The following is a 24,281-nucleotide window of genomic DNA, read 5'->3' as shown; positions in this document are numbered from 1 at the left end:
AAACTGAGTTTGTGAAGGAAAATATGGAAATTGTTTACTTATTAGCTAAAGTTGACGGCAAATGTTGATGGAAAACGGCCCTTGTCCATTATGTTGCAATATCTCGGTTTGAATAAATTATATTTAAACCTTGAGTTATATATATATATATATATATATATATATATATATATATATATAAAAAACCTAAAATCTGACTTTGCATGTGCATATAAGCAAGCTAAAGAGGTGAAAATAAAGAGAGATACGGCTCTGAAAGATACTTTTGAAAAGCTTAACTGAAATGAGGGCGGGCGCCATTTGTGAGGAAATCTGTCTGAGCTGAAAGACTGCGGGCGCTTCTGGACAAGCAGCGCATGCCAGATGGAGAAAAGTTCCTTAACCGGATGAGCAAGCAGCTGGCCCATTATATAATAATAATAATAATAATTCGATGATTAACTAACAAATATTTAAATAAACGTGTCGCACTGAGCATATCCTTCTTATTCATTTTTTAAATTCCATAAGGTAACACTATTCATATTCATGTGAATACATTTTTTTGCAGGTGTAATTCCCTATGGTGAACACATTTTTGGTACACTTTTTGAAATGACCGCCTCATACGTTGCATAATGTCTACGTATGAATACACGTCCTGTGCACGTTCTCCTGCAGCACACACGAGAACATACCAACTGCAACAGACGAAAGACTGTGGAAGACTTACAAACGTATTAAAACGACAAACCTGGGGTTTATATAAGCAAGTCACGAATCGAGAGTATCCGCACGTTTTTGACCCACCGTTCGCAGCGGGGCCAAGCGATTCCAAGAAAGTGTTATAAAATGAGCTCTCCCCCCTCACCACTACTTTGAATGAGGTGACGTCGTACCCTTACCTCCGCCTCTTTCCGTTCTACAGAAACCTGCACGCGGACCGTAGCACAAAGAGTGAGTGAAATGTGGCACTTTTTGGTCCCAGGATTGCATGAATTGTAAACTATAATCGTTTCTTTGGCTGGGATGCGTATGGGGGAAACAGTCTAGCCTGCCAGTTGTCATTTCTGAAAAGTTCGTTTCTTAAAAAGGTCTTTACTTCGGTGCGAGATAGCGGAATGCCGAGAGTGTAGCAGGCTGGCTAAAATGCGTGTGTCAAAAATGTGCCGCGAGAGCGGATTTTAACTCCGACCCTGCAACCTGGTCCTGGTCAGCTAGCAAGTTTGCTACCTGGTAGCAACGGGGGTAAACCTAAAGTTTCAATAGGCTACAGGTGTTCTGGGACGATATCTACGATATTTAGGTAGCTCATTTTAAATATGAGCTTGTGTGTGGAATATCGCCTTTTCAAACATTTCCACTTTTGATGTGCAGAACGAATCAACTTGTTGGCTGGCTAGGCAGAAAGCTATTCGGAAAATAACCGAAGTTAGCCCGCAGGATAGTTTGTTCAGCAACAAGTATATTATCTGTTGACAAAGGGATGGAGGTGAAGTTTGCACTGACTACTTAAAAAAAACGAATAAACCGGTAAAAAGCACACTACAATTGAACATACTGCGAAAATTTCATGTGTTGCTCTTAAAAAGTCAGGTTACGTTAACGTTATTTTTCCCCAAGGAGCACATGTGCTCTTTGGTAGGAGAATTTAGGATTAACGGTAACTCTTATCAGTACTGAGATGTTTTGCTAAATTATTTCCCCACTTAGCACACATCAATTTTATGGAGAAACTGTTTCTAAATGGGAGCCATGTAAAGCCCCGGTTACATTTCTTTTTAATTTTCCTCAGCGCTGTTAAATAGCTATGACGTTAATGTGAGATTTCCACCTCGACTGCGCAAATTCAGGTGGTGATCGAACGGCCAGATCAAAGATCTGCTTGCAACAGTCGAGAGCTTTGAGTGACAGGCAGCCGTGCTATTACTCGAGTATCCCCTAAACCATGCACCACCAGCTAAAGCGACATGTTATGTAACGTCAGAAAATCGACGGCCATCCAGATGCCGGGGCGACATTCCTCGTTCAGGTGCACGTGCACCGGTCTCCTGGGTGTTCGCGACCGTAATTAACCCAATATTTAGCCAGTCACTGGTGACGTAAGTACTTCTCCGAATACCAAGATTGGAGGTAAAACTGGACGGTAGAACTTTGTTTGCTGACAAGCCAAGTCTCCTCCGTCCAGTGCATAAGGTTTGCAGGAGCGTGCACTCGGCGGTTGATTTACGAAAACCCGGAGTATGAACAGTTCAGCTTTCCACGCGCCTGTGAAGTCGTCCCGTGCGTGTTTAGGAGTTAGGGGGTCCTGACATTCCCTCGTTGGGTGGGGAGGGGGCGGGTTGAATGGAAACATTAGCTGTACAGCAAGCTCAAATATGTGGTACCCATAGACTGTATAAAAATACAATTATCCTTAGCATGAATATCCTGGGGTGCTTTGCAAGAAAATCAGCTAGAAGTCCAACTTTTTGGTACTGGAAAGCAGGCCATTTTGAAGACGTTTGCATAGTTGTCCCATTATACTGTGTTGGCGTTTGAGTCGAGTTTGCCTTGTTTTTAAAAAAAATCTTCATTTCAATTAATTTAATTAATTGCGGCGGTAATTGGGAGACGTATTGTTTCAGGCACTACGGAGAGCGAGTGCCAGTCATGTTAATTCCATAGCCAGGCGGTGAAATGAGTTTGTCATTTCAGGCGAAGGGCAGATTTGCTAAATGCGGGACGGTACATTTAAACGCAGAGATGCCATGGCGTGTGTCCTAAGGAATACGGATCCCGCTGTGCGTTTGAACATTGAGCCAGAGTATGCGTTAAGTCACGAGCATTTACGGCAGGGAGCTGAAACTCCGGTTCTGGAGAGCCGCTGTGCCTACTGTTTTTTTTTTCCAGCGCGTTTCAGCACCTGTGCTAAGTGCGTAATGTTGGCCATTCTTGAAAAAAAATCTACGGAGTCTTGTTTCCACGTTTGCACCTTGTTTCCAAGTTAGCCAGAATCGTCTGATTTATTGAAGGGAAACCGCTAAGAGCAACATACAGCTGTGGGACTGGAGTTTGAGATCATAGATTTGGGGGTAATTTAACAGGGCGGGGGGGAGAGAGAAAGGAGGTCGAATTGTGTGAAGGAGGCTTTAGAACATGGATGACCTCATTAACCCACAGCCATTTTTCCAAACGCAAACGCCAGCATCTGAAACGATGCATTTTTGTTGTCGTTTTTTCTCATGGAAGGAAAAAAAGCCACAGACTGTCGTAACTGGCAGGTAGCGCCGTGTTGTGAGCTCAGCAGTGGGTGAGTGGTGTGAAGCACGTGAAGGCCTTGAGTGTGCATGCATGCACGAGTGTGCGTGCGTGTGCGTGCATGCATGCATGAGTGTGCGTGCGTGTGCGTGCATGCATGAGTGTGCGTGCGTGTGTGTGCATGCATGTGTGTGCACGTGCACATGGGTCGGGGTGTGCATGTATGTGTGCGTGTGGATGGGTCCGTGTGTGTGTGTGTGTGTGTACATGCGTGTATGTGTGCGTGCAGATGGGTAGGTGTGTGTGTGTACATGCGTGTATGTGTGCGTGCAGATGGGTAGGTGTGTGTGTCTGTGTGCGTGTGCACATGGGTCGGTGTGTGCATGTATGTGTGCGTGTGGATGGGTCCATGTGTGTGTGTGTGCGCGCGCATACGTGTGTGTGTGTATATGCGTCTGTGTGCGTGCAGATGGGTAGGTGTGTGTGTCTGTGTGCATGTGCATGCACCAGTGTCTGTGTGTAGCAGATGTGAGCTTGAGTCTTGTGGTGTGTCCGGGTCTCCCCTCCTCCATTCGCTGGGTCTGGTATGCTTGGCGGTCCGGCCTTGGCAGGTGCGTGAGCTGTGAGAAACCCTGACGGGTTTTCTCGGTGAAGGCTCCTGGTTCTGCGTGTTCGCCGCAGGGAGAGGCCGCTCGCCCCCGCGCCCGGCTTCTGGACCATCCGCCCCGTTCGTGGGTCCCGTTTCGGGAGCTGAAAGGAACGGAAGTCGCGCTTTGTCACCGGCATGCCGCGGCTTGTTGAGAAGGCCGAAGTTCGGCCAAATTTGGCCGAATGAACATTTGTTTCCAAACGTGTCCCTGGACGGCAGATGATGATGTCACAATGACTAGTGCACCTGCTTGTGTTTGGTTGGTCGGGTTTCATGCATTCCTTACGGCATGCTTGTTTTGAATGAACTGTGGGATTGATCCAGGACCAGTTTTTTTTTTTTTCTTTTCCCCACTGTCCAATTTTTATAAATTTGCATCGACGTCTTTTTTTTTAACCACCGCAGCCTACTGCCGCTTGTCTTGTTTTTTAAAAATTTATTTTTATTTTTTCTTCTAATTTGGACAGAGGATAGCTGATGGAATTTCACTTGTTTTTATTAATTTATTTTTAAAGCAGGAAACCTTTAAAAATCAAGTTAGAGACCTAACATGCTCAGTGCACTTCAAAGAGGCCAGTGGCTGCTTTGTCTTTTTCGGGTTAGTTTCTGGATCAAACCCACCCTACTAAACCCGTCCTCTGTCTGCGAGACTGATCCCAGAGCCTGTCTCCCTCTTTTCCCCCCCCTCCCCCCTCTGCTGCTTTGGGACACAAGGTGAAGACTTGAGAGCACCTCCACCCCCTTATTGTCACACCATGGATCCACCCAGGGCGGATCACCCTCACGATCCTAGTAAGGCCGACCGTACCACTTTCAAGGCTGCAGAGGGGGGAGACCTCAGCGTGGAAGGGGGCGGGGCTTGCCGTCCCCCTGAGCGCGGTGGGGTGAACAGAGGGAGGGAGGGGATAGGGGCGGAGCCTGTGTGGTTCGAGCACAGTGCCTACGAGCGCGCGGAGAGCTCCTATCAGCGCTGGCTGGCGGATCAGGAGGGCGCCAGAGCGCCTGCCTCGGGTTCGAGCCGTGGCCATGGCGACGGGGGAGCCTGCCACCGGCAGGTGCAGGCGACGTGGGTGAGCGCGGGCGCCAGCCTGCCGGACTTTGACCCGGGCGAGCGATGCCCCCTCGTGGAGCTGTGGGCCCGCCCGATCCCGGCCGCCCCCAGACCCGCCGCCGCCGCTGCTTCCCACGTCGGCCGCACCGGGGGCCCCGCCCTTCCCGCCTCTAGCCCCGCCCCCAAGCGCCGGTCCCGTAGCGGCCAGCCCCGTCTCGCCCCCGAGCGCCGGAAGGAAGCCTGGGCGGAGAAACCACCTCATGACCTGGCGGAGCCTGCCGGCCACGCCCACGCCCACGGCCAGGGCCACGCCCACAGCCATGGCCACGCCCAAAACCAGGGCCACGCCCACAGCCATGGCCACGCCCACGGCCACCACCACTGGAGGAGAGGGGGGGCGCAGAGGGGCAGGGGTCACAGGTGGAACCGGAAGAGGTGGTGCTCAGAGGGGGACGGCGGGTCTCCGTGGCAACAGTACGGCGCTCCCCCGTACGGCTGCTTTTTTCTCCTCCGCTCTGTGTTTGTTTTTTCTTTTTTTTTGTTTTTTTTCTTTTTTTCTGGAATGCCAGTGGGGATGAGGTAGTTTGAGGCTTATGAGTGTGTAATCCCTAAGAGGGCCAGTGTGCTGTCTTGTGAAAGGGGGGGCGGGGCAGGGGGGGGTGCAGAGCTGCAGAGTGTGCGGTCAGCATCGGTGACATCAGCGGCGCTGTTTCTGCTGACTCTGCTTTGTTGTGAAAAGAGAGAGCGATCATGAAAAAGGAGGGGGAGGGGGATGGTGGGGGTGCGGGGGGTTTGGGGGATGCGGCGTGCGGGCGGTGAGGGGTGAGGGGGCGCTGAATTGCTTGTTCTCATAGTCAGACATTCCTGCCTGTTGGTTGTATTCCTCCACGTAACAACACAAGACAAAAAAACGGACAGTGGTAGGATCAGTGATGTCATAGTGATGTCATCTGAATTTGGCCAATCACGTTGCGTGTTACCTACCTGCTCCCCCACTGACTCAACCATGTTCCACCTGAGGTCATCATTATTGTAAAGGGAGTCATTGATCCTCGTGGACAGACAGACCAATCGACAGAGATGAAAACCTCTGGTGTGTAAATTAAACTGGTAAACAGCTCAGGGCACTGGAACAAACTAGTGAGGGTCTAGATAACTAACTCCCCCCAGAGTGAATTCAGAGAGTTTTAAACCATGGTTTAAAAACATTTTACTTAAAATGAAATGGTTTTTAATGTTTTAAATTATATTTTTATTTAAGGGAAAGTCCCTCGCGATGAATAATCTACTTTTTTAGGGAGAGCTGGCCAAGGCAGCACCCCATAACAAAGCTACAAGAGTTTATGAAAAAATTAAAAAAAGAATGTAGGGATTGTGACATTTCTGTGTCAATGTGAATCTCACTTTCTCCTCTCTTCTCCCCCCTCTCCTCACTCACATTTCTGTATTTAACCCCTTCATCCTCTTTTCCCTCTCTCCGGTTTTCCATCTCTCCTCCTCCCTTTTCCTTCACTTTCTCTCACCATTTTCCTATTCCCATTCCTCTCTTTCTTGCTCCCTCTCTCTCTCCCCCCCCCCCCCTCTCTCCCTCTCCCCCCCCCCCCCCAGTAGCACTATGAGTGGTGTGCAGTACCTGGCTCAGGAGAGGATCTGGTTTGATAAGTCCCGTTATGACGAGGCTGAGCGGCGCTTCTACGAGGGGGTGAACGGCCCCTCTCACGCGTCACAGGTATGGCTCCCCCTAGCTGCACGGCTGTGTAACTGCAACCCCCTAGAACTGAGCACTGTCCGAACTGGTGGACTGGGACAATGCACTCATGCGTGGACACACACACTCACAAACTCACTTTGTCTCACACACTCACACATACACACAAATACAAATGCACAAGAGCTCATGCACACACACACACACACACACACACACACACCATTACATTATAATCATTTAGCAGGCTTATCCAGAGCAACAAACCGTGGTGGAGAACTTCAGCGACACTATATGTATCACCAAGAGGTCTCCGAGGCCTGTTAATAATCAGCGAGTGTAATATTAACCTAACAAACAGCGGTTTGTATTGTAACCAGAAGGTACGATTACAGTGAGAAATCTTCCACAAGTATGTCTTTAATATTATTCAAAAGGAAATCCAAAGAGAGATAAAAAGGTTATCTAGAGGGGGTCAGGGGAGCCATGGTTCAATCTGATGAGGTGAGTCTTCAGTCTGTGTTAGGAGATGGGCAGGGTTTCTGCTGTTCTGACTGCAGTAGAAAGCTCATTTCACCACCAGGGGGCAGAAGCAGACAGGAAATGTGACCTGGAAGTGCAGGCACACGGGGGGGAGGGGCCAGAGGTCGCAGAATGGAGAAGTCTGGTAGGTGTGTAGGGCCTGGTGATCCTTTGAAGGCATAATGGACCTCTCCCTTTAGTTACCCAATAGGCTAGCGCCCAGGTTTTGAATTTGATACAGCTGATACAGGGAGCCGGTGGAGGGCGATGAGAAGGGGGGTGTCATGGCTGCGTCTGGGGACGCTGTAGATCAGACTATCAGCAGCGTGCTGGAGGAGCTGCAGGGGTCCGGTGGTGGAGGCGGGTAGGCCAGCGTGCTGGAGGAGCTGCAGGGGTCTGGTGGTGGAGGCGGGGAGGCCAGCGTGCTGGAGGAGCTGCAGGGGTCCGGTGGTGGAGGCGGGGAGGCCAGCGTGCTGGGGGAGCTGCAGGGGTCTGGTGTTCAGCAGGTCTGGGCGGCCTCGTGGTGTTTTCCAAATAACTCTGCTGGGGGGGTTTGCACGCGCTAAGCCTGTTTCTCTGTTTTTCCAACTCAACACCGAGTCCGTTGTGTCCACACCAGCCCTCTCTTAGCGTTAAAATTATTATTTAAAAAAAAAAAAAAAAGTGGTGCACCCTCTGCTCTTGATCCAGCCCTGCTGCTCCTCCCCACATTGCCACGGTTACGGCTTCGCCCGTGGCCGGGGCGGGGTGGCGGCGCTCTGGCGTCCCACCTGAGCCGTCGCCCGGTCCCGATTTCCGTCACGCAGACTTTCGAATGTGTAGAGGGTTCCTGCGCTGGAGAGTGGGATCTAACTGAAGAGTTGGAGCGTGTGTTTCTGGGTACTGTACATCGTATAACGGATGACATTTAGCACTGTGTGTGTGTGTGTGTGTGTGTAGACATTGGGAACTGTAATTATAAATCTGTCCCCAAATCACTGAGTTATAAGCTGTGGGATTTCTGAAGTGGGCCAGTGTGCCAGAGCCAAAATGGAGTCCGTTTCATCATGATGATTTGGTAAATACCAAGGGTCAGCGCACCAGACATATCAGGAAACAGGAAGTGGATTTCTTCCATGGAGTAGCTGTGTGGATTTAGCTCCTGGGAGGGGCATGGCAAAAAGGGTGGTGGCAGTTGAACTCAGTCCTGTGATTGTGACACTATGCCAGTCATCAGACTGGATTGTGGGTAACATGACCATGTGACTCTCGCCTGTCTGCGGGATTGGCTCTTCCGTGCATGGTCAGATTTCTATTTCAGTGCAGCACTGCAGCAGAGAGTGTGTGTGTGTGTGCGTGCGTGCGCGTGTGTGTGTGTACATGTGCGTGTGTGTGTGTGTGTGTGTGTGTGTGTTTGACCTGCATCTCTGTACCCCTCCCCCGCAGGGTGCTGGAGGTAATTTGATCCTGCAGGACATTGCCAGAGCCCGTGAGAATATCCAGAAATCTCTAGCAGGAGTGAGTACGGCAGTCAGTCATCCTCATTGGCCCGCCCCCTAATCCGCCACCTGCTCCGCCCACAGCCCCGCCCCCTCAGTTTTGCCTGTATTGTGGTTAATGCCCCCTGGCTGTATTACCACCCCCTCCATCCTTAATCCCGCCCCCTCTACCTTCAGCCCCGCCCATTTCCCCTCATCCTCAGCCCTGCCCCTCACTCCATTCTTAGTCCCGCCCCCTCAATTTTCAGCTCCACCCCCTCCATTCTCAAGCCTGCCCCACCCCCAGTTGCCACGCCCAGTATTGTGTTGTGTGGTTAGCTCCACCCCTTCATTCTCAGGCCTGCTCTCAGATCACAAGCATGCCTGGCAAAAGCGTTAATCGGCATTTTCAGTTTTTTTTTTTTTTTTTTTTTGCTAAACTGTTTGAAAATGGATTGTGTTGAAAAAATTTGTGTGCTCTGTACATGATGATCTTCAGTACTTTTTTTCAACTCAGCTGTGATTTTGTTGTTATCTCTGAGTTATCTCTGTATAAATTCATAATAATAATTATAATAATAATAACAATACACTTCATGTAGAACAGTTTTAAATTTGTTCAAAGCACTTTTCATGAAAGGCAATACAATTAATGGGTAAAACAGGTAATAAATTATATATATAAAATAATATTATCTCTTATGACGTCCAGTGCTCTCTGCTTTCCTGAATGAGTAGGTCAGTGGGCTTTTATGCATCTCTGGATAGGGATAAAATATGTTTTCTGCTGAGTGAGCAACACTCCAGTTTGGCTGAGTTAGGGTTGGGGCCCCTTGCTTGCTGTATAGTTGGCGGTTTGGCTGAGTTAGCGTTGGGGCCCCTTGCTTGCTGTACAGTTATTGGTTTGGCTGAGTTAGCATTGGGGCCCCTTGCTTGCTGTACAGTTATTGGTTTGGCTGAGTTAGCATTGGGGCCCCTTGCTTGCTGTACAGTTGACAGTTTGGCTGAGTTAGCATTGGGGCCCCTTGCTTGCTGTACAGTTATTGGTTTGGCTGAGTTAGCATTGGGGCCCCTTGCTTGCTGTACAGTTATTGGTTTGGCTGAGTTAGCATTGGGGCCCCTTGCTTGCTGTACAGTTATTGGTTTGGCTGAGTTAGCATTGGGGCTCCTTGCTTGCTGTACAGTTATTGGTTTGGCTGAGTTAGCGTTGGGGCCCCTTGCTTGCTGTACAGTTGGTAGTTTGGCTGAGTTAGCATTGGGGCTCCTTGCTTTCTGTACAGTTGGTAGTTTGGCTGAGTTAGCATTTGGGCCCTTTGCTTGCTGTACAGTTGGCGGTTTGGCTGAGTTAGGGTTGGGGCCCCTTGCTTGCTGTACAGTTGTTGGTTTGGCTGAGTTAGCATTTGGGCCCCTTGCTTGCTGTACAGTTGTTGGTTTGGCTGAGTTAGCATTGGGGCCCCTTGCTTGCTGTACAGTTGGTAGTTTGGCTGAGTTAGCATTTGGGCCCCTTGCTTGCTGTACAGTTGTTGGTTTGGCTGAGTTAGCATTGGGGCCCTTTGCTTGCTGTACAGTTGGCGGTTTGGCTGAGTTAGCATTGGGGCCCCTTGCTTGCTGTACATTTGGTAGTTTGGCTGAGTTAGCATTTGGGCCCCTTGCTTGCTGTACAGTTGTTGGTTTGGCTGAGTTAGCATTGGGGCCCTTTGCTTGCTGTACAGTTGGCGGTTTGGCTGAGTTAGGGTTGGGGCCCCTTGCTGGCTGTACAGTTGGCGGTTTGGCTGAGTTAGGGTTGGGGCCCCTTGCTGGCTGTACAGTTGGCGGTTTGGCTGAGTTAGGGTTGGGGCCCCTTGCTGGCTGTACAGTTGGCGGTTTGGCTGAGTTAGGGTTGGGGCCCCTTGCTTGCTGTACGGTTGGCATTTAGTGACCCTGCCCAGAAGGCTGATCTGAGCTCTCAGGTTTCAGGACTGTAGTGTCTGCTTATGCAACACTGAAAAGGGTAGAACAGGGCTGTCTCAGAGAGCAGCATTAAGCGTGCATGTGTGCGTGTGTGTGTGCGTGCGTGCGTTTGTGCGGGGAATGTTTTCAGTTAGAAGCCTGTGTCCATATTGTTTGTACATGTGTACTACATATGAAATTATAGGTGTGTACATGCACTATGTGTGTGTGTGTGTGTGCTTAGTTGCGCAAACACTTGCCTGTATGGAGAGTGTGTTTGCAAGTGTGCGTGGCTATCCCTGTGTGTCTCTGCATGCCTGTGTGTGTGTGTGTGTGTGTGTGTGTATGCAGTAAATGTTGACATGTGTCACGGTGTGTATGTATAGCCTTGCCTTGACTAAGTATTTTGGGCTGTGGTCTTGGAACACCATGTTTCTTCTGGAGTTCTGGGTGCTCTGCTGGAGCGGTGAGATTCTTACTTGGAATTCTGTGGTGTTTTTTTGGGGGGTGGGGGGGTGGATGTGGGTTTAAAAAAAATTATTAATTTTTTTTCTTTTCTCCTACAAACAATGGCAGGGCTCTGTGTCTTTCATTATTTGTGTGTGTGTGTGTGTGTGTGTGTGTGTGCGCGCGCGCGTGCGTGCGTGTGTCTTTTTAGGTTTTCCCCACCCAGATATATATTTTGTGCAGTTGCCACCATAATGAGAACTGCTGGCTTCGGTTACCCGTGTCTCGTGTGCTCGTCCGGGCCTCCCGGTGTACTGCGGTGCATTCTTGTGTTCGTCGCCCTGCCAGAATCCAGTTTTGACCTCTTTCGGTGCTCCTTCCAGGAAATCCTGGTGCATTTTTTCTCTCTCTCCCCCCGACTTCCTTCGAGAAGAATATAAATACAGTCTAGCTGGCTGCTTCAATGCAGGATGTTTCCACACCAGAAATTGTTTTTTTTTTTTTTTGTTTTTTTTGAAAATTTGAACATTGTTCTTATATGCCCCACATAGGCAGGCAATTCAGGCACACCCAGTTACAGAATTACCTTGAGTGTGTTTCAGGTGCAGCAAAACGCAGCATAACGGTGACTGTTCACTGCTGATTAATGCACAGCATTGTGCTAGTATGTTGTATTCCTGTTATGACTGTTACTGTACCTTTACACAGCCAACCTTGGATCTACGCAGTGAAAGTAATACTGTGAGTTTATGAAAGCTTTCCTCTCTACCCCATTGGCCTCTACTGGCTGTACTCCCACCTTCAGTACCCCTGTGCGTGATGGTGATGATGATGATGATGATGACGGTGACTGTAATGATCGGATCGTCTCCGTGGTGAAGCTACGCACTCTTGCAATCCTGCTCTTTCTCTCTCCCTCTCATCTCTTCTCTCACTTACACCCTCTCTTACTTCATCTCTCTCTCTCTCTCTATCCCTTCTTTTGTACGTTTTTTTCCTCTCCCTCCCTCCTGCACTCTCTCTTCCGGCTCCTTTAAGCTGAAGACAGCTGTGCACCCAGGCAGGAGCCCTCACCACCCCAGGGGTCGCCATGGTAGGCCTGTAAGTCTACCCACAATCCCTCTGTTTCAGCCTGCTGTCTCTACCAACAGTTCCTCTGTTTCAGCCTACCCACAATCCCTCTGTTTCAGCCTGCTGTCTCTACCCACAATTCCTCTGTTTCAGCCTGCACTCCCTACCCACAATCCCTCTGTTTCAGCCTGCTGTCCTTACCCACAATCCCTTTTTCCGCCTGCCGTCTCTACCCACAATCCCTCTGTTTCGGCCTGCGCTCCCTACCCACAATCCCTCTGTTTCAGCCTGCTGTCTGTACCCACAATCTGTCTATTTCAGCCTGCTGTCTGTACCCACAATCCCTCTGTTTCAGCCTGCTCTTAATACCTCTTAATCTGTGTTTCTGCTTGCTCATTTACATGTGTTGATGTGACGTGTGTGTGTGTGAGAATGCATGTTGTAATGAGCATAATTAGCCCTGCACGTTGTGAATTTTATATAGTTTGTGTCATCGTCTCAGTGTGCTATACAGTGTAAGGGGAGAACCGGGCCTGAATCGCCACCAACGTGCATCTCCCAACCGACTGGCGCACAGCAGCCATTTTAGCCCCCAACATGGTGGTGGAGGGCGGGATCAGTTGTCCTGTACAGGACAGCGATTGGTTGAATCTGCCGGTTGCACGCCTTGCTGGTTATGGCATTGGTCAGATGCTGTGGCCCTGTCGAATGAGGACTCGCTGAGCACATTGGTGTTAATACTCTGGGATCAAAGCTGTGTCAAACGCTGCCTGTTTAAACCAAACCTGGGCTCTCTCTAGCACTTTAACCCGCCCTGATGAGCTGCAACTTCTTTTCTTTTCCCACCCCCAAACAAGTCTTTGGTTTTTTCAGCTGTTTGTTTAATATATTTTGTTGTGGAATGGAGTAGTTTTGTTCTTGTTTGTTGAACAGTCTCTGTTGCCCCCCCCCCCTCCCGTCAGTCCGTCAGTAGGGGGGTTTGACGCATGACCTTTGACCTTAAATCTGTGTGTGTGTGTGTGTGTGTGTGTAGACCACAATGTATGCTGCAGGTGACCAGGATGAGCTTGTGACCCGCATGAGGGGCTTGGAGCTGGAGAACCAGAGTCTACAGAACGGTGAGTAACTTTGTGACTGACTTACAAACTGTGACTGCCCCTCTCAAGTAAATTGTATGTGACTGCCTGACACTCTCTCTCTCTCTCTCTCTCTCTCTCTCTCTCTCTCTCTCTCTCTCTCTCTCTCTCTCTCTCTCTCAGTGGTACAGGACCTTCGCTCGGCTCTGTTTAACCTTGAGTCCAGGGTTGCTCTGCTGGAGAGAACACCTGCAGCAGCCTCACCTTTCCAGGTAAGAGGGGATGGAGTTTTAGTCTCTTTGAGTATGTGCAGGTAAAAGGAGGTAGAGTTTTAGTCTCTCTGAGTGTGTCCAGGTAAGAGGGGGTCGAGTTTTACTCTTCTTGATTGTGTCCAGGTAAGAGGGCGTAGAGTTTTAGTCTATTTCAGTGTGTCCAGGTTAAAGGGCCTTTAGTCTTATGTCATACTCAGTCTATGACATCACTGCACCTTCCTCCAGACCAATTCAGTCCAACAGCCAAAGGTCCGCGCCCCAGTGGAGGAAGAGGAGGAGGAGGACGATGATCTGGACCTGTTTGGCAGCGATGAAGAGGATGAGGAGGCGGAGAGAATCCGTGAGGAGCGGTTGAAAGCGTACGCTGAGAAGAAGGCCAAGAAGCCCGCCCTCATCGCCAAGTCCTCCATCCTGCTGGACGTCAAACCAGTACGCACGTACACGCATGCATACGCACACGCGCGCACACGCACGCACACACACATGGTTAACCAAAAAACAAGTAACTTGCAATACAAGGAAAATTTCAGAAACAAAAACGATTTTAACCAAATTTAATGGTTAGCATTTCTTATGGTCAGATATGGGATCTTAACTGATTATTTAAACTTTATTAAGTCACGCGTGTGCAATGTTGAGTTGTGGTTTGTACCTCCTTTGTAAATGCCAGTCTGAATTGTATTCCGAAGATTATTTGGTTTTTTATTAAGTGTGCCGAAGCCCAGGTCTGACAGTATTTTGCTAGCAGCAAGCAGGAAAATACAGCTGTTTAATGGGCAGCAGCAGAATCACAACCTGTGTAGAGACGTCTCTCAATCTGTATCTGTCTATTACTCTCTCTCTCTCTCTCTCTCTCCCCCTCTGTCACTCATTCTCTCTTTCTGTCAATCACTGTCCCTCCCTATCTGTCAATCACTCTCCCTCCTTCTCTCTCTCTCTCTCTCCCTCCTTCTCTATCACTTACTTTTTCTCTGTCCCTCCCTCTCTGTCAATCACTCTCTCCCTCTCCCTCCCTCAATCTCTCGGTCACTCACTCTCTCTCCCTCTCTCTCTCTCCCCCCTCTTTCCCTCACCATCTCTCTGTCCCTTCCTCTCTGTCCCTTCCCCCCCCCCTCTCTCTCTCTCTCTCTACCCCCCCCCCCCCAGTGGGACGATGAGACGGACATGGTGAAGCTGGAGGAGTGTGTGCGCTCTGTCCAGGCGGACGGCCTGCTCTGGGGCTCCTCTAAGCTGGTCCCGGTGGGCTACGGCATCAAGAAGCTGCAGATCCAGTGCGTGGTGGAGGACGACAAGGTGGGGACGGACATGCTGGAGGAGGAGATCACCAAGTTCGAGGACTACGTGAGTAACGGCACCACCTGCTGGCTGCATACTGTACTACGGGAGCACAGTGAGTGTAATACAGAGGTAGCTGTGTGGTGAATTTGAGGTTGACAATAAGGGTGGTGGTCAGTATAATGTTGATGTTTGTGATGGTGATGGTGAGTGATTTTAATGGGGGAATATGACTGTATTTTTCAGGTCCAGAGTGTGGACGTTGCTGCTTTCAACAAGATCTGACCCCCCCCCCCCCCCCCCCCCTGCAGCTGCAACACGGTTACCAATAAAGAGCTGAGCTCAAATCGGTCTCTGTCCTTTTTAAAAAAATTTTATTTAAAGGGACGTGTGGGGGGGGGGGGGGACCCCCAGTAGCCAGACCACTACTGCGCCCCTAAGCTCCAGTAAATAGTTTTAAGTATTCATAGCACACATTAATTCTTCTTATTATTATATATAATTATTTCTCCCCGATATTGCTGCAGTGCTAACTACAAATGAACAGTTGTGTTGTGAGTTGTGATCTTAGATGTTTTTTTACCCTCTTTTCTAGTTTGCCGGTAGCTAGGTTTGACTAGGGATTTTAGTGTTTTAACAATAGTCTGTAAAAAGAAAAGATCTCTCCCCCCCCCCCCAACTGCAAATAAGAGACCCTCATAAACTGGTCACTTAGTTCGAGCTCTGGTCAAAGGTGTTTTTCGCTCCACTTGTTAATGTATAACTTCCCATGAGTCATCAGTAAACCGCTCACACACTGCCATCGCTCCTCAACAGTACTACCGGCTGTACCGCCGTGTTGCCCTCGGTCAACAGAAGAAAAAAAATTGCCCCTAGAGGCTCCCCTAAGTATTTTATTTAGTTCTGAGTCCGGTTTCTTCCTGCTATCAGTCAGCGAGTTTCTCCTTGCCACTGTTGCCCTAGGCTTACTCTTTGCGGGCCGGTTCTCTGTAAAGCTGCTTTGTGACAAAGCTCCTTTCTTAAAAGCGCTATACAAATAAAAATTGATTGATTGATTGATTGAAACGAATACCGAAGGGCACGATGAAGGGTGGGTGGGTGGGTGGGTGGGTGGGGGGGGGGGGTCAAGGAGGCTCGGGGTGGTAGTATTTACTTTGCTGACTTCCACTAATAAAATTACACTCTTATCCATACTCCTTTTGTTGGAGCATGTGTCGATAGGGAGGATACAGGCTGAAGGGCCGGCCTGATATCTATGGACACAAGAGAGTCCAGTGTTCTCAAGCGTGTACTTTCACGCAAGGATGAAGTGTTCAAGTATCAGTCAGAGAGAGGGAGGGAGAGAGAGTGTGACAAACACGCCTGCCACAGGCCACCGAAGTGGCTTTCCTTGGGGCCCTCCAGCACAGAGACACAGGGAGATGATGTTAAAACAGTCCACATTTATTCCACGAGGGCTTGGCAAGATGGTATAGCCAAATGAGCAGATGTTAAACCCTGTCATGACAGAGAGCTCCTGGTGTGGGTGGGGATGGCAGATTTAACCTGTGCGCAGTGATTACCTCACTACGCACAGGTGCAGCCACTCCTGTTCCTGGGTCCAATTAGCCTGGCCAATTATCCAATTGGCCAGGTCTAATTAGCTTGACCCAGGGCAGGTGTGGCTGCTTAAACCAGCCATCCCCACACCACAGAGAGAAAGAGAGAGATTGAAACCGGAAAGTCTCCCCTGAAGAGACATCAATGGTAAACAACCCACTGCCAACCCACTGCTGTCCACCAATGATTTCACATATCCCAGAGTCTTAATTAGGACATCCATATTATCTGTATATGCTGTCAACGATGAGCCCCTAACTTTAACCATACATGATGTCCCCAATGATCAAACCAAAAGCCTTGAGTGTGGAGAACAAATACCAGTGATCAACGAGATCAAAAGCTTTTTCATGATCCAATGAAATGATGCCAGTATCATACATTGTACAGACATCCATGACATCACACATCTTAAAGAAATTATCTATAATAGATGGGATGCAATAGGAATGATCCTGATGGATCCGTTTTGTTAAAGATTCTTTCAGTATGTTTGCCGAAACCTGGGAGAGCACCTTATAGTCACTTGACAGGAGTGCAACAGGCCTCCAGTTCTTAATGGAAGCCAAAGGCAGTATAAAAACCCACGGCATGGTGCCTCATTTCGCCTGTGTTTGTGGTCACTCTGGTAAATGGTAAACGGACTGCATTTATATAGCGCTTTTATCCAAAGCGCTTTACAATTGATGCCTCTCATTCGCCAGAGCAGTTAGGGGTTAGGTGTCTTGCTCAAGGACACTTCGACACGACCAGGGCGGGGTTTGAACCGGCAACCCTCCGACTGCCAGACAATTGGTCTTACCTCCTGAGCTATGTAGCCCCACTCTCCCATCTGGAAGGCGAAGACAGACCATCCTCTTCCTCTGTGCCTCCGATTTCTCTAAATTAAAAGAGGAAGAGTTTATCAAGTGTGTGTCAACAGTGAAGACAGCTAGGGAAGGAGAGCCCTGACTTTGACGAGGCTGCTGTTTTTCAATGACACGGTTAAAATATAACTTCCATTTTTCTGCTTTTCAGGTGTGGCTTTTCAGAACAAATACTAAAGAGCGTGATGAGGGGTGGGACAGGGTCAAGGGTTCCATTCCTTGGTCCCCTAGCTCCAAACATCTAAGAATTTAGGTGTAATCTTTCCCCATAATCTGAACTTTGAACAACATACTAAAAAACTGGCTCAGAGATGGAGATGTTTTTACCAATTTAGGAACTTTTCTAAAGTTTTTTTTGCATCACCGAAAATAACCATACACGTTTTTATTTCATCGTGTTTCGAATATTCTAATACTTTTTTCATGTAGGGTGGTTTCAGAATCAGAATCACTTTTTATTTGCCAAATGTATCGTACAGACACAGGAATTTGTCTTGGCAGATCAGCATGAGACATAAAATATAACTGAACAGGAAAAGACAGAAACAAGAGATGGCGAGACAAACACACTATATTAATTTCTGGATGCTGGGTTTATGCGCAGTCAAATAGTGACTAGAAGTCAGTGCTGCTGAAATGACTCAGTGTACCGCATTATCAAGACTGAAACGCTGTGGCTGCCATTTTGTGTTGGAGGCGCCAGAAATGTTCGACTTTCGGACCCCTAAAGGGTTCTCATCATAATGTTAAGTTATGTTAATCCTGTTCCAGTAGCATGGGGGTAAGACTAAATGCGTTCCTTTGCCACTCGGCTACTGTTTGGTGTATCCGAGGGGTTTCTTACATTCACCTGTCTTCACACTCAGCGCTGTAGCTCTGCTGCAAAATGCAGAATTCCACCAGGCTAGGCTAGACTAGACTAGACTATCAACCAGGAGTAATCGATTTTCCCATATCACCCCAATTCTGGCTCTTAAGTTTTATTAATTACTTTCAAGGCCATAGGCCTACATGGCTTGGCATCCAGTTTTATTAGTGAACTTTTAACTCCTTGTTGTCCCCATCGGCCTCAGGTCTGCCAGCCTGGGGCTTTTGGCTGCTCCAGAGTCTAGATTAAAATCAGTACGTGATCCAGCCATTTCTGTAATGGCCCCCAGCCAAACTGGCTTCTGTAATGACTGATAACGATTTTCGCTTTTTAATTGTTGGGTCTTAACGCTACCGTTTTATCATTCCCTTTTATTGTTTTATTGTGTTTTACTTTTACTGTGCTTATTCCTTCTCTTAGTTTTTATTTTTATGTTTTATTGCCTTTCATATATTGCGATTTTATTTGCTTTTCGTTCTTCCCTTTTCTAATGCTTTTATTGTGCCATATTATTATTTTTGTGCACAGTCTGAATGAATAATTGTGTTTGGCCTGAACCTGGCCTGGCTAACCAGCTGCTCAAAAGTATGAACCAGTTGATAACATGGTGTTAAATGATATTTTGCCCCAACACATTTGTGTGCTGCTGAAAATGTGATAGGGGTCACCGTTAATATTCAGACACATTTCGATATTATTTTGAATATTTAAAAAAATGTCTTCCTTGTTGCATGTATTTCTTTGGGAATGTTTTGTAAATTGTTTGTAAGATAATTACATGTAAACATGGTCAGCCAAGTTAATTTTTTTTACATTTTAGTTTTTTTTTTTAATCTGGAAAATTTGACCGAATGCCTCAAGGTACTGTGTCCCATTGATATGTTCCTCCCTGCCCGTTTATGGGGCACATTGTACCTGAGATAAGACACCACAAGAACCAATGCCATGCATGTCCTGCCTTACGCCTGCACTTATGAAACAAGCACACCTTAAGACCTGGGGAGACAAGACCGAGGGAAAGAGAGGTAGACAAACTCATTGAGCAAACGGCTAAATAGCTCTGTGGCCAGCCAAAGGTTGGATAGCCCGGATACTAAAATTCATAGGCTATAACTATCCGCTAGCCAATCACGTTGGCTGCACCAAGCCAAGTAGTCCCGAAGTTGAGAAAAAATAATAATTTTTTTATTTTGTTAGATGAATTTGTTGAAATGTTTCTCAAGAGAGAAAGTCTTGATCAGGGCGATGGCGAGGAAGCCAGCAGCAGTGGTCTGTAGTTAAAGTAAAACACGTTTTGTTCCACGAGATAAATTAGACCCATTAGCATCTCAGTTGTAAATTTCAGAGTTGTTACGTGCTTAAGAAAATTAAGTTGCTGGGTGTCTCGTGGCATCAGGTGAACCGAAAATGACCTGCTTAAAAGGGAGTCTGTGCAGCCACTTCCGCACACACACCCTGCCTATTTTCGGCTCACCAGATGCCACGAGACACCAGTTTTCAGTCATTTCCCTCGATTAACAAGTTTGCTGACGATCTGAAAAAGCAACAATGGTCACTTTCTGGCAACCGCCACTCACGTTTCCATACTAGCCCGCCTGCACATGACAATCGTTGTAGTGTCAATATAGCAACTTGTTAGCAACTTAATTATTATTTTATTTAATTTTTTTTTTGGGGGGGGGGGGGGGTTTCAGCTTTATTGGACAGAACAGCGTAGAGAGAAAAGGTCTGACTCGAACCGCCGACGTCGCGGCTGGTAATGAGCATGTGGACAGTGCTCTACAGGCTACGCCTCAAGACACCCAGCAACTTAGAAATCTTAGTTTTACTTTAACTACAGACCTTATTTTCGGCAGAAAACTAAATCTATTCGGGGGAAAAAAAGCATTGGAAATCTACCAAAGGAACCCGTAGTGGAAGAAACGTCCGGGTTGGCCTATGAAAAGATATCATCACTGTAACACTCAATATACCCTCGTGGTGTGATTGTTTATCATTTTGGAGTTTGGACTAATATCGCACAGATGCTAGGTTAGTAGGGAAATTCCAATGTCACGTTCGTTATGCATCCGCAACAGTGTTCCTGCATAGTTCACAGTTCGCATGCGATCGTAGCCAAAGCTAACTTCAACTGATGTTTTATCTGAGCAATAAAGGATTTTTACACACGCATCATTAATTTTTTTAAAAATATATATAATGTTTACTGAGTGTTTCAAGATAATATATTACTCGGATGAAACATCAATTGAATTAGCTTTGCAAAAGCCCTTGCCAATTTAAGTTTTTTAAGCTTGATATAAATTGTAACATTTTAAGGTTGGTCTGCTTCTGATTTAGTATTGAAAAATATGTTAGATGCTAAGAACATGTTAGTACAATAACCATATAGCATTTTAATGACCATTGTAGACACATCTGATCATTTATAATACGTGAAAGTGAAAAAATATTAAATTTAATATTTTCATGATGAGGTTGAGCATGACATGGAATTACCCAGGAGCAGTATCTGTAGGTACTGTAATTGATCTTGTAGGTGCTGTATCTGGTCTTGTAGGTAGTGTATCTGATCTTGTAGGTGCTGTACCTGATTTTGTAGGTACTGTATCTGGTCTTGTAGGTAGTGTACCTGGTCTTGTAGGTAATGTACCTGATCTACCTGATCTTGTAAGTACTGTATTTGATCTTGTAGGTACTGTACCTGATCTTGTAGGTGCTGTACCTGATCTTGTAGGTGCTGTACCTGGTCTTGTAGGTACTTGTAGGTACTGTACCTGATCTTGTTGGTGCTGTACCTGATCTTGTAGTTACTGTACCTGATCTTTTAAGTATTGTATTTGATCTTGTAGGTACTGTACCTGATCTTGTAGGTGCTGTACCTGATCTTGTAGGTACTGTACCTGGTCTTGTAGGTACAGTACCTGATCTTGTAGGTACTGTATCTGATTTTGTAGCTACAGTACCTGATCTTGTAGGTACTCTATCTGATCTTGTAGGTGGTGTACCTGATCTTGTAGGTACTGTCTATGATCTTGTAGGTACTGTCTCTGATCTTGTAGGTGCTGTACCTGGTCTTGTAGTTACTGCACCTGATATTGTAAATACTGTATCTGATCTTGTAGGTATGTATCTGATCTTGTAGGTACTGTACCTGATCTTGTAGGTGTGTATCTGATCTTGTAGGTACTGTCTCTGATCTTGTAGGTGCTTTACCTGATCTTGTAGGTACTGTACCTGATCGTGTAGGTGCTGTATCTGATCTTGTAGGTACTGTACCTGATCTTGTAGGTACTGTAAGGCGCTGTACCTGATCTTGTAGGTACTGTATCTGATCTTGTAGGTACAGTCTCTGATCTTTTTTATCATGTTGGTTGTTTTATTCTGTGTGCTACTGTTGTCATTGTTGTTGTTTTGTATGCTGTTTCATACTGCTTTGGCCCTGTCTTGGCTAGGTATCACTTGTAAAAGAGGTTTTAATCTCAATGTGACTTCCTAGTCAAATAAAGGTTTATTATTTATTATTATTAGTGTGGTTGCCTTAGGCAAGCACACTATTATTATTGCACATATTATTTATTTATTATTATTATTATTCCACCCATTTTTTGGACCGCTACTCCTCCCAGAGTTTTCGCACCACATACATGTGCAATATGTCAAATCGAGCCTGATCGGGAATGGTGTGCTATTACTTTGTGGAAAGTTTGGGTGGACGGTTTTTGAAATATTTGAATTTTTGTGGGCAATTTTTCCCATAGAGAATGAATGGCGGAATGTTCACCTTTGTGATGTCACAATGCTCTGTCTTCTCACCCTTGTGATGTCACAATGGTCTGTCTTCTAGCAGCAGTACTCTGGTCTCTCTCTAGATTTGAACATTCTGCCATTCATCTCTATAGGGAAAAAATGTCCACAAATTGTGCAATGCCTCATTGGCCATGGTAGAGAGTCCCATGTCCATTGGTGTAGATCAGCCTCGCCCCCCTTCCTGATTGGCCGATGTTTGATATTCCATATCTTTTGATCCGTTTGTCATAGAGAACTATGGGTCACGACTTTGGACTCAGTAAAGACCTAGCAACCGCCTAGAACTCCATAGCAACCCCCTAGCAACATCCTAGCAACCGGCTCGAACTCCATAGCAACGACCTAGCAACACCATAACAACCAGCTAGAACACCCTAGCAACCGTCTAGAATTCCATAGCAACCACCTGGAACACCATATCAAATGCCTAGCAATGCCCTAGCAATCGGCTATAACTCCATAGCAACCACCTAGCAACACCCTTGCAACCACCTGGAACACCATAGCAACCACCTAGCAACACCCTAGCAACCGCCTATAACTCCATAGCAACCACCTAGCAACATCCTAGCAAACACCCAGAATACCCTAGCAACACCCTAGCAACTGCCTATAACTCCATAGCAAATGCCTAGCAACACCCTAGCAACAACCAAGAACCCCATAGCAACCACCTAGCAACACCCTAGCAACCACCTGGAATACCATAGCAACCACCTAGCAACATCCTAGCAACCACTTAGAATGCCTTAGAAACCCCCTAGCAACCACCTAAAACTCCATAGCAACCACGTAGCAACACCCTAGCAACCACCTAGAACACCCTAGCAACGGCCTAGAACTCCATAGCAACCCCCTAACAACACCCTAGCAACCACCTAGAACACCCTACCAACGGCCTAGAACTCCATAGCAACCACCTAACAACACACTAGCAACCACCTGGAACACCATAGCAACTACCTAGCAACACCCTAGCAACCGGCTACAACGCCATAGCAACCACCTAGCAACACCATAGCAATGACCTAGAACACCATAGCAACCACCTAGAAACACCCTAGCAACCACCTGGAACACCATAGCAACCACCAAGCAACACCCTAGCAACAATCTGGAACACCTTAACAACTGCCTAGCAACACCCTAGCAACCACCTGGAACACCATAGCAACGACCTAGCAACACCCTTGCAACCACCTGGAACACCATAACAACTGCCTAGCAACACCCTAGCAACCGCCTAGAACTCCGTAGCAACCACCTAGCAACATCCTAGCAACCACTTAGAATACCGTAGCAACCCCCTAGCAACACCCTAGCAACCACCTAGAACTCCATAGCAACCACCTAACAACACACTAGCAACCACCTGGAACACCATAGTAAATGCCTGGCAACACCCTAGCAACCACCTAGAATTCCATAGCAACCACCTAGCAACACCATAGCAACCACCTAGCAACACCCTAGCAACCACCAGGAAAACCATAACAACTGCATAGCAACACCCTAGCAACCGCCTATAACTCCATAGCAACCACCTAGCAACATCCTAGATACCACCTAGAATACCCTAGCAACACCCTAGCAACTGCCTATAACTCCATAGCAACCACCTAGCAACATCCTAGCAACCACTTAGAATACCCTAGCACCCCCCTAGCAACACCCTAGCAACCACCTAGAACTCCATAGCAACCACCTAACAACACACTAGCAACCACCTGGAACACCATAGCAAATGCCTAGCAACACCCGAGCAACCGGCTATAACTCTATAGCAACCACCTAGCAACACCATAGCAACCGCCTAGAACTCCATAGCAACCACCTAGCAACACCCTTGCAACCAACTAGCAACACCATAGCAACCGCCTATAACTCCATAGCAACCACCTAGCAACATTTTAGCAACCACCTAGAATACCCTAGCAACACCCTAGCAACTGCCTATAACTCCATAGCAAATGCCTAGCAACACCCTAGCAACCGCCTAGCAACATCCTAGCAACCACTTAGAATACTCTAGCAACCACCTAGCAATGCCCTAGCAACCACCTGGAGCTCAATAGCAACCACCTGAAACTCCATAGCAACCACCTAGCACCACCCTAGCGGCCGCCTAGAATTCCATGAAACCACCTAGAACTCCATAGAACCACCTAGCAACACCCTAGCAACTGCCTCAGACATCATAGCAACTACCTACCGCTGTTCACTCCGTTCAGCACAAAGTCGACTTTGCGTTGGCGGCAACCACACTTCACAATTTCTGCAGGAATTGTCTAGTTATTATTATTATTATTATTATTATTATTATTATTATTATTATTGTAGGTACTGTCTCTGATCTTGTAAGTGCTGTACCCGATCTTGTAGGTACTGTATCTGATCTTGTAGGTTCAGTACCTGATCTTGTAGGTTTAGTACCTTACCTCTTGCTGATGTATCCTCTGCTG

The 24,281-nt window shown here is 47.2% G+C and overlaps 1 protein-coding gene across 12 annotated transcripts; it reads left to right on the top strand.

The window, feature by feature from the left end:
- The first annotated feature begins 789 nt into the window (after nt 1-789).
- Nucleotides 790-15,017, top strand: LOC118233972 (elongation factor 1-delta-like). 12 transcript variants are annotated; one of them, XM_035430178.1, is made up of 11 exons: nt 903-936; nt 3,211-3,271; nt 4,583-5,408; nt 6,531-6,648; nt 8,575-8,646; nt 12,021-12,083; nt 13,087-13,171; nt 13,313-13,401; nt 13,627-13,830; nt 14,548-14,742; nt 14,923-15,017. In XM_035430178.1, exons 3-11 carry the CDS (start codon nt 4,624-4,626, stop codon nt 14,959-14,961), a joined length of 1,650 nt encoding a protein of 549 aa, XP_035286069.1. In that variant the 5' UTR covers nt 903-936; nt 3,211-3,271; nt 4,583-4,623; the 3' UTR covers nt 14,962-15,017. The 12 variants fall into 12 exon arrangements, with proteins under 12 accessions (XP_035286074.1, XP_035286077.1, XP_035286076.1 ...); XM_035430177.1 differs by having other exon boundaries at nt 6,528-6,648; XM_035430179.1 differs by lacking the exon at nt 12,021-12,083 and having other exon boundaries at nt 909-936; nt 6,528-6,648.
- Nucleotides 15,018-24,281: the final 9,264 nt, after the last annotated feature.

The sequence above is a fragment of the Anguilla anguilla genome, chromosome 8 (genome assembly GCF_013347855.1).
Source record: "Anguilla anguilla isolate fAngAng1 chromosome 8, fAngAng1.pri, whole genome shotgun sequence".
Taxonomy (NCBI): domain Eukaryota; kingdom Metazoa; phylum Chordata; class Actinopteri; order Anguilliformes; family Anguillidae; genus Anguilla; species Anguilla anguilla.
This window is presented reverse-complemented; position numbering and strand designations above follow the sequence as displayed.

Bases quoted from the DNA above. Each gene is read 5' to 3' on its own strand.
- LOC118233972 (XM_035430177.1), top strand. From the start codon at position 4,624: ATGGATCCACCCAGGGCGGATCACCCTCACGATCCTAGTAAGGCCGAC. The intron at 6,649-8,574 runs GTATGGCTCCCC...CCTCCCCCGCAG, and splicing joins GCCCCTCTCACGCGTCACAG to GGTGCTGGAGGTAATTTGAT. The intron at 8,647-12,020 runs GTGAGTACGGCA...GGCTCCTTTAAG, and splicing joins TCCAGAAATCTCTAGCAGGA to CTGAAGACAGCTGTGCACCC.